This window comes from Quercus suber, unplaced genomic scaffold (genome assembly GCF_002906115.3).
Source record: "Quercus suber isolate HL8 unplaced genomic scaffold, Cork oak 2.0 scaffold_72, whole genome shotgun sequence".
Lineage (NCBI taxonomy): Eukaryota > Viridiplantae > Streptophyta > Magnoliopsida > Fagales > Fagaceae > Quercus > Quercus suber.
Window position 1 is genome coordinate 943197 of NW_027069537.1, and position 14512 is coordinate 957708.

The 14512-nt window shown below is 32.6% G+C and overlaps 1 protein-coding gene across 11 annotated transcripts; it reads right to left on the reverse strand.

The window, feature by feature from the left end:
* Positions 1–3496: 3496 nt before the first annotated feature.
* LOC112036418 (uncharacterized) lies at positions 3497–14512 on the reverse strand. Of its 11 annotated transcripts, none has more exons than XR_010628910.1 (6): positions 14314–14507; positions 14139–14191; positions 10052–10151; positions 9833–9879; positions 5903–6023; positions 3497–3662 (listed from the first exon to the last, which is right to left on the reverse strand). XR_010628910.1 is itself a non-coding variant. In XM_065773274.1 (4 exons), the coding sequence occupies exons 1-4, from the start codon at positions 6303–6305 to the stop codon at positions 3578–3580; spliced, it is 396 nt and encodes a 131-aa protein (XP_065629346.1). In that variant the 5' UTR covers positions 6306–6891; the 3' UTR covers positions 3497–3577. The 11 variants fall into 11 exon arrangements, 3 of the variants coding, with proteins under 3 accessions (XP_065629346.1, XP_065629347.1, XP_065629345.1); XR_010628912.1 differs by lacking the exon at positions 3497–3662 and adding an exon at positions 4891–5057 and having other exon boundaries at positions 5971–6023; positions 14314–14511; XR_010628907.1 differs by lacking the exon at positions 3497–3662 and adding an exon at positions 4891–5057 and having other exon boundaries at positions 14314–14505.

Genomic DNA, 14512 nt, shown 5'->3' on the forward strand with positions numbered 1-14512 from the left:
ATTGTGCTCTCTCTCTCTCTTAAATTTTATTTTAATAAGTAGATAATGAGAGAGGGATTAGTGGGGTTCAAGCTAAAGACGTGAAATGCTACAAATAATGCTATTGTTGCTAGGTTATCACATGTTTAATATACTACGCTACTAGATTTCCAATGCTTTAAGTATGGGTAAGGACTAAGGATTTTATCTAATGCTCTAGTACATTAGACCCAAGTCAAACCTTATTGTAAGACCTAGTCTTAAATGCATTGTGATTGGAAATTTGGAATAAGACCAAATTTGAATCCTTTAGACTTCATCACAAACTCAATAAGGTTTACACTTTATACCAAAGCCATGGTATATAATTTTAGAAGATTAATGGGATTGAAAGTTATATTAGGGTGTGAAGGCGATGAAGTGGCCATCCATGTAAGATTTGGGCTGAGCAAACATGGGTTTGGGCTAGGTGTCTTTTAGCTTATCTGAACCAATTTTGCAATTTGAATGGGCACATTTTCGCTGTTTTGCATTGATCAGTCCCATAAGGCCCGGTTTAAATTAATTTTGCTTATAGTAGACCTAAATTTGAATTCTTTGGACCGCGTCGTTGTAAGATTTAAGCCCAAGCTCAGAGCTGATTTTTTTTTTCTTCCCTTTTCTTAATTGAAGCCCAATTATCTCTTCTAGGGTCAGCATCAAAACGAGTAGAGACGAATGGACTCTCCTATATATAACTAGCCCATATTTTTAAACCAACATTATTCAGATTCTTTTGAAGCATATTGCAATATTGCATACGTTACAATTACAATTTTTATCAATAATCTCATGAATATTGCGCTTGAGGATTGACCAAAAAACATTAACACCATATTACATATATATAACTTTACTACAACTACAATTTATACCATTATTTATTTCTCAAGTTGTTGAGACAAAAAATTGTGAATTGTATTTCTCAAAAAAAAAAAAAATTATGAATTGTTGAAGATCACTTTCACATTAACCTACCACTAATACTATATATATACTGGCCTCACACCCGTGCTCAGAGGCACTTCTATTTTTTTTGGAAAAATTTAATAATTTGCATCATTTATAATTTAGGATTACTACATTTTCCAATCACAAAAATACCTAGGGGTGTGATGAAAAATTATTTTACCTACTAACGCATAATACTCATTACACCCTTAAGTTTTTTTGTGATTAGAAAATGTAGTAATCCCAAATTATAATGGATGAAAATTATTAATTTTTTTCCAAAAAAATAGAAGAGCCTCTAAGCACGCATGTGAGCGCATGCTTAGAGGCTAGTATTCCGTAATTATCATCAAATTTTGGCAATTTTGTTTATGTAATAATCAACATTTTATTGATTGGAAGATGATGCTATAATTTAGTATTAACCTTTAGGGGGAGAAAAGAAGATCGTCTGAATAAATCTTATAAATTTACATATGTTGAAAATGCATAATGAAATTGTAACTATAAAACTTCTTACAAAATACATGTGAAAATATTTACAAAAGCTATTATGAAGAAGATGATGGATCAATGTAGAAAATTGAAATACTTGCAACAGGTAAAACTATAAAATAATTCACTACATCTGAAACATATAATAGGTCTACTTATTTACTCAACTAAATGATGATACAAATGTGAAATGCTACAAATTTGAATGGTGATTCAGATTGAAAGATTCCATTCTTTAGCCATCCTTTGGAATGAAATTCCTCTACATCTTCTGCCCAAATGTAAGGCTTCCTACCCATGGCATAAGCTATGTCGTATACACCATCCCCTTTCTTGACTCTATACTTGTTAGAAAGAATGTCATCCATGTTTGCACACCTCGCATCCTTGAAGTACATCGAAGGGATCACATTAAAATATATCAAAAATATTATCATCATGGGCTTAGCAAATTAGAACCTATTAAAGAAAAATCCAAATTTGGTAAGGATGGGGTGTAAAACTCATGTTTTACACCATCCAATAAGAGATTGCCACATTAGCTTTTTAATTAAAATCAAGACATCCTACCACACCTAATAACATCTCAATAAACCCCTAATTTGGTTGATTTTCATATAAGTGTTAGAATTTTTTTTTTTTTTTTTTATATAGAATATAAGTATTAGAATTGATTTGGTGTAATTGTGCTTATTTTTTAATATTTGATAAGATGATGTAGCATGTTGAAATTGGAGTGCCACATCCTTATAGAATTTAAACTCATTAAATAAATCCCTAATTATTTATTAAAAAATGAATAATGCTAAAGATACGATTGTTCACAATCTTTTTCACATCTATTCATGTGATAAACTCACTTTCACATAATTCTATTCTCGACGCTACTTTTATTAGTATTAAAGCAAGTTGTAGCAGATGGTAAGATTAGTGTCAAAATTGAAAATGAATAAAGTTTCCAGGTTAGTTACAAAGGGAATTGCAGGGTATAGCCTCAAAGTCTCAGTCAATGCCGCATGAAGATAATGCATTTGATCTAGTGTTGCATCAGTTATATTAGCCATGAGATCATCAAGGTTAGCTCCATTGTCTTAACTACCAATGACGTCTTTCACTTCTTGCGCAACTTTTTCCTGTATTAGAGGGTTCTTGCAGAGCATATAGAGGAACCATGAGAGAGTGCTTGCACTTGTAACTTTGCTTGCGATCCTAAAATTCAAAATTATGTCCCTTAAACATTAATCATACATTCTGTCTGGATTCCTTTCACCCTTGACCAGAAACCTTGAAAGTATATCCTCGTCACTCTGGAAATCATTAAATAAAATCATCAAGATTCAAGTAAACCAATAGTCCAGATTATCAAAGCAAGTGGTACATCTCATTGTACCAATTGGTACAATTGGTACAAACGGCTTTAGGCCACGTTTGTAAAACGTGGCCTTAAGTCCAAAAAACGCGGCCATAGGCCCATTTGGCCTATGGCCGCGTTTTTTTAGGCCGCGTTTTCAAATGCGGCCCAAACCCCGTGACTATAGCCCAGACGGGGTCTATGGCCGCACTTTTGAAACGCGGCCTAGGACTGAGGTTTATGGCCGCACTTTTCAAATGCAGCCTAAGCATGGGGTCTATGGCCGCGTTTTTTAAATGCGGCTTAAGGCCCAGTCTTAGGCCGCGTTTGAAAAATGTGGCCATAGACATTGTCTTAGGCTGCGTTTATCAAATGCGGCCATAGATAGTGTCTTAGGCCGCGTTTGTAAGTGCGGCCATAGACGGTGTCTTAGGCCGCATTTGTAAAATGCGGCCACAGATCCCTCTATAGCCGCATTTTGAACGCGGCTACAACCCTTTTAATATTTCTTCAATCTGTCTATAGCCACGTTTTAAAAACGCGGCCATAGTTTTTTTTTTTTTTTTTTTTTTTTTTTTTTTTTTTTTTCTGCCTGCCCTTTTCCTTTACAGTAGATGGTGAATACACAAACGCTGCTATAAGTTTTACAAACGCTACTATTTCAAGTTGGAATATCAAAAGAATATCAAGCTGAAATTTTCTTAAACTTATCACAATATTTTAAACTTGTCACAATTTAAAGTTATACCTCAACTTGTCACATTATACACATGACTGTCCATAATACACATTATACACATGACTTCCTATGGCTATCCCATCTCCAAGCTTTTTGTCCATAATGCCACTGCAAGAAAGGAACCAAACACAAGAAGTCAAAAATGGAACTTTTTTCCTAAGTACAAGAATTTTAAAAATAAATGAGTAGCAAACTTCCACAATATACTCTTTTAAAAAGATTATCATTTAAATAGATATTATAACGTTTCTTCTTCCTAAAACTAAAACCTTTCTTCATTCCTAAAATTATTCAGCCAAAATATCACCACAAGCACCAATCACAATGAGAGTTGATCATAAAAAATTAAAGGAACAAAATATTTACGTGCATATCTGTAGAAGACACTGCCCCGACAGTCATTCCAAGGTATGATTAATAACTTGAGCAGCATCACTAAATTCACAATATGGACATATGAAACTCTCTATACAATTGTATGATGCAACAAGCAAGAAGAGTCAGACATAGACACTTTACATGGGGGAGGATGAGAAAGACATTCAACAAATAAGTATTTCCTTTCAACAAATGAGTAAATACTTAAATTCTATCTCAATCAATCCACTTGCTTCAACAAAGGTTCATGGCTGCCAAGGTTCCCAATATTTCCAAGGCTAAGTTCCTGAAGCACAAAACTAAATCATTTTCACACGAAAGAATTTTTCAAAACCTCTAAAAATACAAATGAGTAGAAATTAAGACCAGTGAGTCTTTTTGTTTCCACTCTTAAGATTTTTCTTTGGCATAAGAAATTGCTTCCTTACTTTCCCCCTTCAGAAAAACTTAAGGCATTCACATTATATTGTTTTTCTTTAGTTTTTTGCTAGGACGTGCACATAATAATTCAGACCCACTCGCTCATAATCTACAATGAAAATAAAAAAAGCAATCCAAACTCACCAACCCTATAAATGCGGCACAGATCCCTCTATAGCCGCGTTTTGAACGCGGCTACAACNATGCGGCCTAAGGCCCAGTCTTAGGCCGCGTTTGAAAAGTGTGGCCATAGACGTTGTCTTAGGCCGCATTTGTAAAATGCGGCTATAGATAGTGTCTTAGGCCGCGTTTGTAAAATGCGGCCACAGATCCCTCTATAGCCGCGTTTTGAACGCGGCTACAACCCCTTTAATATTTTATTAGTCTGTCTATAGCCGCGTTTTAAAAACGAGGCCATAGTTTTTTTTTTTTTTTTTTTTTTCTTCTTTCCTGCCCTTTTCCTTTACAGTAGATGGTGAATACACAAACACTGCTGTAAGTTTTACAAACGCTACTATTTCAAGTTGGAATATTAAAAGAATATCAAGCTGAAATTTTCTTAAACTTATCACAATATTTTAAACTTGTCACAATTTAAAGTTATACCTCAACTTGTCACATTATACACATGACTGTCCATAATACACATTATACACATGACTTCCTATGGCTATCCCATCTCCAAGCTTTTTGTCCATAATGGCGCTGCAAGAATGGAACCAAACACAAGAAGTCAAGAATGGAACTTTTTTCCTAAGTACAAGAATTTTAAAAATAAATGAGTAGCAAACTTCCACAATATACTCTTTTAAAAAGATTATCATTTAAATAGATATTATAACCAAAATCTTCCTAAAATTATTCAGCCAAAATATCACCACAAGTACCAATCACAATGAGAGTTGATCATTAAAAATTAAAGGAATTTCCTTGAGCTAAAAGCTTGTTACCTTTTCAATAAGCTGGAGAAGTATGAAACGAACAAAATATTTACGTGCATATCTGTAGAAGACAATGCCCCGACAGTCATTCCAAGGTATGATTAATAACTTGAGCAGCATCACTAAATTCACAATATGGACATATGAAACTCTCTATGACATGAGTGATGCAACATAGACACTTTACATGGGGGAGGATGAGAAAGACATTCAACAAATAAGTATTTCCTTTCAACAAATGAGTAAATACTTAAATTCTATCTCAATCAATCCACTTGCTTCAACAAAGGTTCATGGCTGCCAAGGTTCCCAATATTTCCAAGGCTAAGTTCCTGAAGCACAAAACTAAATCATTTTCACACGAAAGAATTTTTCAAAACCTCTAAAAATACAAATGAGTAGGAATTAAGACCAGTGAGTCTTTTGTTTCCACTCTTAAGATTTTTCTTTGGCATAAAAAATTGCTTGCTTACTTTCCCCCTGCAGAAAAACTTAAGGCATTCACATTATCTTGTTTTTCTTTAGTTTTTTGCTAGGACATGCACATAATAATTCAGACCCACTCGCTCATAATCTACAATGAAAATAAAAAAAGCAATCCAAACTCACCAACCCTAATGTAAAGAAAATTATCCACATCCACTTCTAGACAAGCGAAGAGAACCACAAAAGCATACCGCATTGAGCTGAACTCTCCTTCACCATTCATTGAGCTGAACTCCCAATGCACCTGCAATCACATTGAAAGCACGCAATACACAACCATAAATTCAATTTTCACATTGCATTTCAAAGTCAAGAACAAAAACCACAAAAGTTCAAAATCTTTTAAGCGAATAACAAAGCATGTGTATAATAGAAATAGAATAGATACCTGATCGGGGGGAGAATAATAGAAAAATTGAATTCTCTCTATAATATCAAAATAATATTCATGTGTACAATATTCCTTCATCAACATCCAAAAAGTAATACAACCTACAATAACAAAATATCCACAACAAGTCCTCATTGTGATGCAGTGCTACCCTGAATATATTAAACACATCGTATTAGTAGCACATAAACAACGCATTGCAATTGTGCTTAATTACATTCATCAGTGATTTGTTAAGAACAAACATACCCAAGCATGCTTAAATTTTCTTAGAACATATAACACTTATCCTAGACTAAGTCAGTGTGATAAGTTCTCAAAGTAATTAAGCATAATTGTTTTAAAAGTATATTAACAAATACTCAATTCATGTAATTGTAATAATTATTAAATACGTAATAATTATTAAGTCCGTAATACCATGATGCTTAATTACTTGGGTCATTGATCAAAAATGAGTTAAGAAGAGATTGGTTGACAATTTAAACTGTAATGATGTTGTATGAATATGTGCCCAACAACCAGTGTGGATGCAAGAGTGTGATGTTGGTTTCATACCAAACATGTGCTTCAAAAGGACCTATATGAACATAATCCATCAACAATGCCTAAATGAAGGACTCATTTTCTTTGCTTTCTGTTTTACACAGTGTCATAAGAGAAGTAAATAATGCAATGACACCCAAAAATGAGAATAAGTTGGCAAGTTTTTCTTAGGAAAGTAGTTCATACCATATGTAAAGACAATTATCCACATCCACTTCTAGACAAGCGAAGAGAACCACAAAAGCGTACCGCATTGAGCTGAACTCCCAATGCACCTGCAATCACATTGAAAGCACGCAATACATAACCATAAATTCAATTTTCACATTGCATTTCAAAGTCAAGAACAAAAACCACAAAAGTTCAAAATCTTTCAAGCGAATAACAAAGCATGCGTATAATAGAAATAGAATAGATACCTGATCGGGGGGAGAATAATAGAAAAATTAAATTCTGTCTATAATATCAAAATAATATTCATGTGTACAATATTCCTTCATGAACATCCAAAAAGTAATACAACCTACAATAACAAAATATCCACAACGAGTCCTCATTGTGATGCAGTGCTACCCTGAATATATTAAACACATCGTATTAGTAGCACATAAACAACGCATTGCAATAAACACACAATTTTGATTAAATTAAATGCAACATTTTTATACCACAGGAAGCTGTGACGCATTTGGAAATGACCTCATTGAATCGAACATGCTTCTTACGTCCGCCATCATTTCATCAATTTGTATCTTATGCTGCGCATCTGATTGCCGCTTTGCTTCAGCCAGTGCTTCGTCAATTTGCTGCTTATTCTGCTCACATATTTTGTGTAAATTATATATACTGTTTTTCATGTATAACATTGCGTTCTAAATTATTGAAAAATGTCTTTGATGGTGTTGCTTGACATATATCAAACTAGTATGTAACCCATGCTACCGCACTGAAATAGATATATTATTAATCATGAGTTTATTTATATTTAAAATGCTCAGATAAGTCTAAATTCATATTATCAACCAGAAAATTTCATCAACAAAACTTAGCAGTATATATATATATTATTTGTTCCATTTTTGTGGTTTGAAAATGATATTAATGTGCAGATGGAAGTTGTTGATGAGAATGAGTGGTGGGGTAAGATAGAGCAGATGAAAGGAGAAGGGGAAGAGGAGATAATAATTAAGCACAATTTCAGTCGAGCAGGCCAGCAAACCTTATATGATATGGCTTGTACCATCACATATGTACTTCCATTCTCCAATAGACCATTGGAGGAACATATAAAATGAGCAACCACCACTTTTATTACTTCCATTGCGTTCCAATGAGTTTGAATGAAGGGAATTCTCTAAAATGCTTCTCTATTTTGCATGCAAAAATGTAATATCTTCAAAGCAATTAAAACTTGACTTACTTTGACATCATAACTTACTTAGAAATAAGGTGAAACAAATAATAACAATTTATTACAGTGAAAATCATTTAGAAAATAGTGCAAATATATCTAAATGAGTTTGTATAACATCATTGTCTAAACATTTGAGACTAATCTTCAAAGTCGAGTCAGTATATTGAGGAGGATATTCATCAAGGGTTTGTTGTAAATAATATTATGATGGGACATTTGTTCTTAATCTTTGAGGGCCTATTTCTAATAAGCCACCTGAAAATTAAGAGAATCCAAACTATCACTGTAAAAAATAGTTATCACATCAAATTTGTCAAGAGTTTGATGAAACCTAACACAAAAAATGAACACAATGATTACATAATGGCAAGATAATAGGTCTATAATTTAGATAATATAACGATCAAGAAAATATACTAAAAGGCAACCTTTATAAAGAATAGTCTCTTTCGACTCATCTCTATTCAATATTAATAGTATTATTACAAACTCATATAATGTGTCATCTCCTGTAATTCCAATTCACATGAAAATTGCTCTAGGTATTATAAGTTCTATTACAATTTTGTTACAAACCCATGTGGAAGCTGAATATAATTTCACAAACGATGATTTAAAAAAAGGAAAAATGCAATTTTTCTCCCATTTCCATTGAAAAATCAATACGTAAAAACTAAAAAAGGAGGATTAAAAAATTGAACGAATCTCACCTAGATTCTTCAGTTGGGATATGATTCCAATATCTTCAATCACCTATCCCTTTTGAAGCAATGGACAAACAAACACCACATGTTCTTTTATGCAACCAAACTCTCTGCATAAAGCCAATTTTTCAACAAATCCATCAGAAACAGATCCATATCAAGAAAATCATATAATATGAATAATCCAAACAGGAAATAAGCCAAAGAACCATATCAGGGAGGTACCAAAACTAAATAATTTTATTCCCCTCTCAATTAATTAAAATAAAGTCTAAGATTCCTAAATTAAAATTTATTTTCTACCCCTCATTTTCTCAAAACCTAATAAACTAAAACCCCATCACAGGGCCGTATTTATTTCCTAATAAATGAAACCCCATCACAACCAATCAAAAACCATAACTAAAAACTCGAAACTTTTAATTTTCACACACTTTCTCAGCACCCAAACAGAAGACAAACACACACACAAAGATAGAGAGAGCAATACCTTAGTACAATCATCGAATACTTTCTAAAGAAGAACTTCATAATTCGAGGGCAACTTCAATTCCCAGAATCAAAGACCCCAAAAAGGGGGAAAAAAAAAACTATGAACACAAATATTAGAAAACAGGGAAAGACTTAGTGATTTCTGTAATCCAAAATAGGAAAAAAAAAATATCGAAAAATTAAGAAACTAAAAATTTTCATGGAGAACCCAAAAACCCAGAACAAAAAGGAATCAAAACCAAGATGAAAAGCCAAAATTAATTTTTTTTTTTTTTTTGGTAATTTCTGTAAGTTATCAGTGTGGATGCAAGAGTGTGATGTTGGTTTCATACCAAACATGTGCTTCAAAAGGACCTATATGAACATAATCCATCAACAATGCCTAAATGAAGGACTCATTTTCTTTGCTTTCTGTTTTACACAGTGTCATAAGAGAAGTAAATAATGCAATGACACCCAAAAATGAGAATAAGTTGGCAAGTTTTTCTTAGGAAAGTAGTTCATACCAGATGGTTGTTCTCGTCTAACTCAAAGGATAAAGTTCTTTCCCAACCTGCAATCCACAAAATTTCCATCACACATATTACTGTTAGTAAGGGTTCATTCAATGTAAGTAATATACATGCAATTATTATTGCAATGCAAACCACTACCATCATCTCCTCATATCTATTTTACTATTTAAATGAAATCCAACTTCAAAAATGTTGCTTTTGGATTCATACCTCTAGTCCACCACAGCTGGTCGCAATTATGTGTGCAATTTCAGAAGTTCATTTCAAGTCAAAAGAGTATACAGCAGAGATGTTAGGTTCCTTGGATAGCCTATCATCCACATTACAAGAAAAGATGAATACGTAGAAAGGTTAAGGCAAATGTCATATTTCATCAAGGTTTTCATAGCCAAAGTGAAGCATTAAGGCACAACATTAGCATAAGGGAAGTATAAATAAGAGAGAAACGTCCAAAAAAGAAATATCTAATCAGCTCCTTAATGAAATAAGTTCATGAAAAGCATGGTAGCCTAGTTCATCTTACTGCTCAAGTGCATGAAGATGCGACCTCTCATAACTAGATTTTCAAATTTATGTTCTATTGCAATCATATGAGAGACACAGATTTTAAAATACGTGCAGATCTTTAGAAATCAAATGTGAGCAAGAGAGGGCAGCTGATTATGATTGTGCATTTAACTATATATTAACTAAAGGCAATGGCATCACATGACATGACATTACTTGTTTTTTTCTTAATACACGGACACACCAACTTCAACCAAATCAATAGTTTAATTATATGATGTCTATATATATAATCACGGGCTTGAGAATAAAAAGTTAATAGTATTAGGCTAAATGAGAGAAGTTAAAAACCACAATAAAATAGTTACAATGTCAACTCACAGACCAAAAATTACTCACAGAATCATTGTCAAACAACACAATTGCAATAATTTCAAGGCACCAAAAATAAAAATAAAAATTCAAATAAAAAACACTCAGGAGGAAGAGTAGTAGCCTTTGTAAGACCACCCTTAAATTGTTAGTGGAATCAAAATTTGTTAAGCACTTCTTTAAATTTCTTAATTTACTCTAGTGTCTTAAATTGTCTTATAACGTTAGTACATATATTGAAGATAACTTTTCTCCTTAGGAAAAAATATATATATATCTATTTTGAAGAGAAAAGTTACTTTTTAAACTTTTGCTCTCAACCATTCATAAGTATTACATCTCATGCAATAAATTGGTTGTTGCATAGAATTTGGATAATATCAATCTATGATCTTTCTAATACCCTACCTACATACTAATGGCCTACATAAAAGTGAATTATAAAGGACTTGAAAATCTGGACAAAGCAATGCATCACCTATTATTATTAACAATGTGTCTGCATTGGGTTGAGATTGGAGTACTACTATTATTATTTTAACTGAACCCTACCTCATTAGGTTGACAAAAATCAAACCAAATCAAATCCATCATAATGAAAATCAACTTGCCCAACCCCATCCGTGAGGGTGATCGATTAGGTTGAGTTCAGGTCATTTTGTCAAGATTTAAAAACTAATAAAAAAAAGGTGGGTTTTCATTCAAACATTTAATATCATTATTCAATAATCTTTTTATTTTTTGATTAGTAAATAGTTCATTAAAAGTCAAAAGAAAAAGTGATATTCATTTACACAATAAAGCCTAATAGTTCAATTTTATCAAAATGGAGTCTGAAAATAATAAAATAAATAAAACTAACATGTATTTTTTAACTCAAATAACAAATAAATCAATCTAACAAATTTAAAAGACGTATTTTTTGAAAAATATTGTGTAAGTTGGGTTAGTTTACACTTTACAAAAGTGAAATTTTGCAAAACAATCCAACTCAATGAAGCTCTAAAACAATACAACCAAACGTGGCCATCAGCTAATAAAAAACCAACGAGAAGAATCAAGTTGAAATGGTGAGTTGAATATACACTTGTAATATGTTGGTACCCCACTCATGAATTGTTCATATTTTGAACTTCATATCGACCAAGCCTAAAAGCGAAAAAGAAAATGAAAAATGTTACAACTCGGGAAAAAAGGCTGCCAAATTTAGTATTGTTTTAACACCTTGTTTGACAGTTAAGCCACGATACAAGGAATAAAAAATATATGCTTAAGATTTTAGATTTACGAGTTTGAGTTATATATATATTTTAATAAATTTAGATTTAGATTAGGTGCTCTCAACCCAAACATGTCTTTTCCCATTATATATAAGTGCACAAAAAAAAAAGATCAAAGTGGACCAAAATGAACTGAAGTGATCCGAATGGACCAAATTGGACCAAATAGACTGAATTGGAATTAGGTGGACCAAATAGGACTGAACTGGACAAACTAGACCGAATAAGACTGAGTACAATGAAAGTGGACGATCGAAGTGGATAGAATGGACCGAATAGAATCAAAGAGGACAAAATGGACTGAATAAGACCAAATTGGACGGTGGTGGATCAAAGTGAACAAAATGGACCAAATAGGACCATGTGGACCGAATAGGACCAAATAGAATCAAAGTAGAAAAAATGGAGTGAATAGGACTAATGTGGCCGAATAGAGCAAATGTAGATTGAATGGACTGAATTGGACCAAATAGGTATATTAAAAATAAATATATAGTTTAATTATATTAAAATAATTATACATTCTCACTAATATGAGAGAGAGAGAGTCAACTATGGTACCATCAGTAGTTAATGCTATAATTTTTTTACTTTATAAAAAAAAATTATTTAAAAAAAAAAAATCAAATCCATTTACATGTTTAATACAAAAAAAAAAAAAACTATTATATTGCCATTTATTAAGTAGGTATAATGATTATGGTATGTTGCCTATGGAGCTCATTTGAATGTAGACTTCATGAATATAAACTTTAATTCTTAAGGTGGCCATTTACATGGCCTTACGTTTTCAATGAGGATATTAAATCCTAAGTCTAGAATATCCTGGCTACTATTCAACCCAAAAAAAAAAAAAGAATATCCTGGCTACTGCCTCTCTAATAGTAATATGAGAAGAAACCTGCTTTAGCCTAAGAATGACTACATCAATGGCTGAGAAAGAACCATTTTCTTCTAAATTATTTGATTTTAACAATATTCTAGATTGGTCTGCTAACTGCTCTGTCAACATATAGCAAGACAGCCCACAATGTTATCATGATCTCCTATTTTCTCCCTCATAAATTGATTACATCATACCAACCAAAGGTTTTTGATCTCAACTGCATAAAACAAAATTGCTACAACCAATTTGTAGTAATTAATTGAGGTAATCTGCAATATTACTACCAAATAATAGCTATAGACGTAAGTTTTCTATAAAGTTTTCCAAGTGAACCACATTTGTAGCCTAGGATACCAGTTGGCAAACTGCATTCCAATCAGCAAATTGCTCCACTGGGGGGCAAAATGCGGTGAATTTGTGAATTTGACCAATTTAAACAATGCAAACTGCAATTGGACCAAAATTCTAAAATTTTCCCCAGTTTCCGGGTATGACGAACAAGAAAGCAAGTGCAAGGATCAAACCTAGGCCAGTTCGTTGGAGATGTGGGCTTTTTGGTATTTTACTTCTATTTAATAATTTACGACAAATAATATTTAATTCATTCAAATACGCAAATTATGTAAATAACTTGAACACAAGAATTTATCCAAAAACTTAAAGGAGAAAAATATCTAGTAGATTGCGTGAGAGATGACAAAATGCTGAGGATCTAAATGGCATCTAAGGAGTATAGGCAGTTTATGACATAATTCTACAGACAGGGTGAAGCATACTGTAAATTGCACAAGCTGAAATTGAAACAAAAGCACCAACAAGCATGTGAATTTGTAAACTACCAAAATCTTCCATAATTGATTTTCAGAAATAAAATCAGCATGTCATAAAATTTGCCAATCAGAAGATAATTGGAAAACTATCAGGTGAAATTACAGTAGTCAGTGCTTTTAAAAACTCCATATCTTAAAAAGAAACTCAGAAATAACCAATTTTTTTGGGGTCAAGTGGGAAATTAGGAAGAAAGTTTTTCCATTAACTAAACAATCAATAAACTATTCCCAATAATCACTGTAATAATCAATAATTTGTGAGCTTCTGAATGGCGCATAACAATTTAGGTTTATATGCTTGAAGACCAAGTTGCAACATACTAGGAAAGTCCTACCACAATGATTCCAACCCAAAAAACATTTATGAAAGAAAACAAACATAATGGACAAACTTAGCTTCTACTAAATAATTTAATTCATACTTATGCTGTAGCTCACTTCTAGCCTCAACCAAGCAATTGGCAAAATTTCCAACCTGCAATATGCATACACAGAAAGTCATGACAACCACAAAATGAGGAAAGAGAACTAACAAGTAGCAAGAACACAAAAAGTGGAATTTTATACCAAAACAACCTATGAGTAACATGGTCTCACCTCTATTTGTGCCCTTCAGCGACCTTGTCAAGTAGGCAAGATGCATGAATCGCTCAATCGTTCTCTCTACAGGTTGAGCTCATTATCTACAACGAACTCCTTATTAGTATAGTTAAATATACTATACTTCTAAAGAAAATTTGGTAAAAGTAAAACAGTAGGTAGAGACTATAACTTTAGAAAACAAAAATCAGTCAAA

What these genes read in the sequence shown, in the direction of transcription:
- LOC112036418 (XM_065773274.1), bottom strand. Translation starts at nt 6,305, where the DNA reads ATGAGGACTTGTTGTGGATATTTTGTTATTGTAGGTTGTATTACTTTT. An exon ending in ATTATTCTCCCCCCGATCAG is followed by an intron (nt 6,024 to 6,167) that starts GTATCTATTCTA and finishes ATGTGATTGCAG; the next exon opens with GTGCATTGGGAGTTCAGCTC. An exon ending in TTCTCCAGCTTATTGAAAAG is followed by an intron (nt 3,663 to 5,302) that starts GTAACAAGCTTT and finishes CCTTTCTTGCAG; the next exon opens with TGGCATTATGGACAAAAAGC.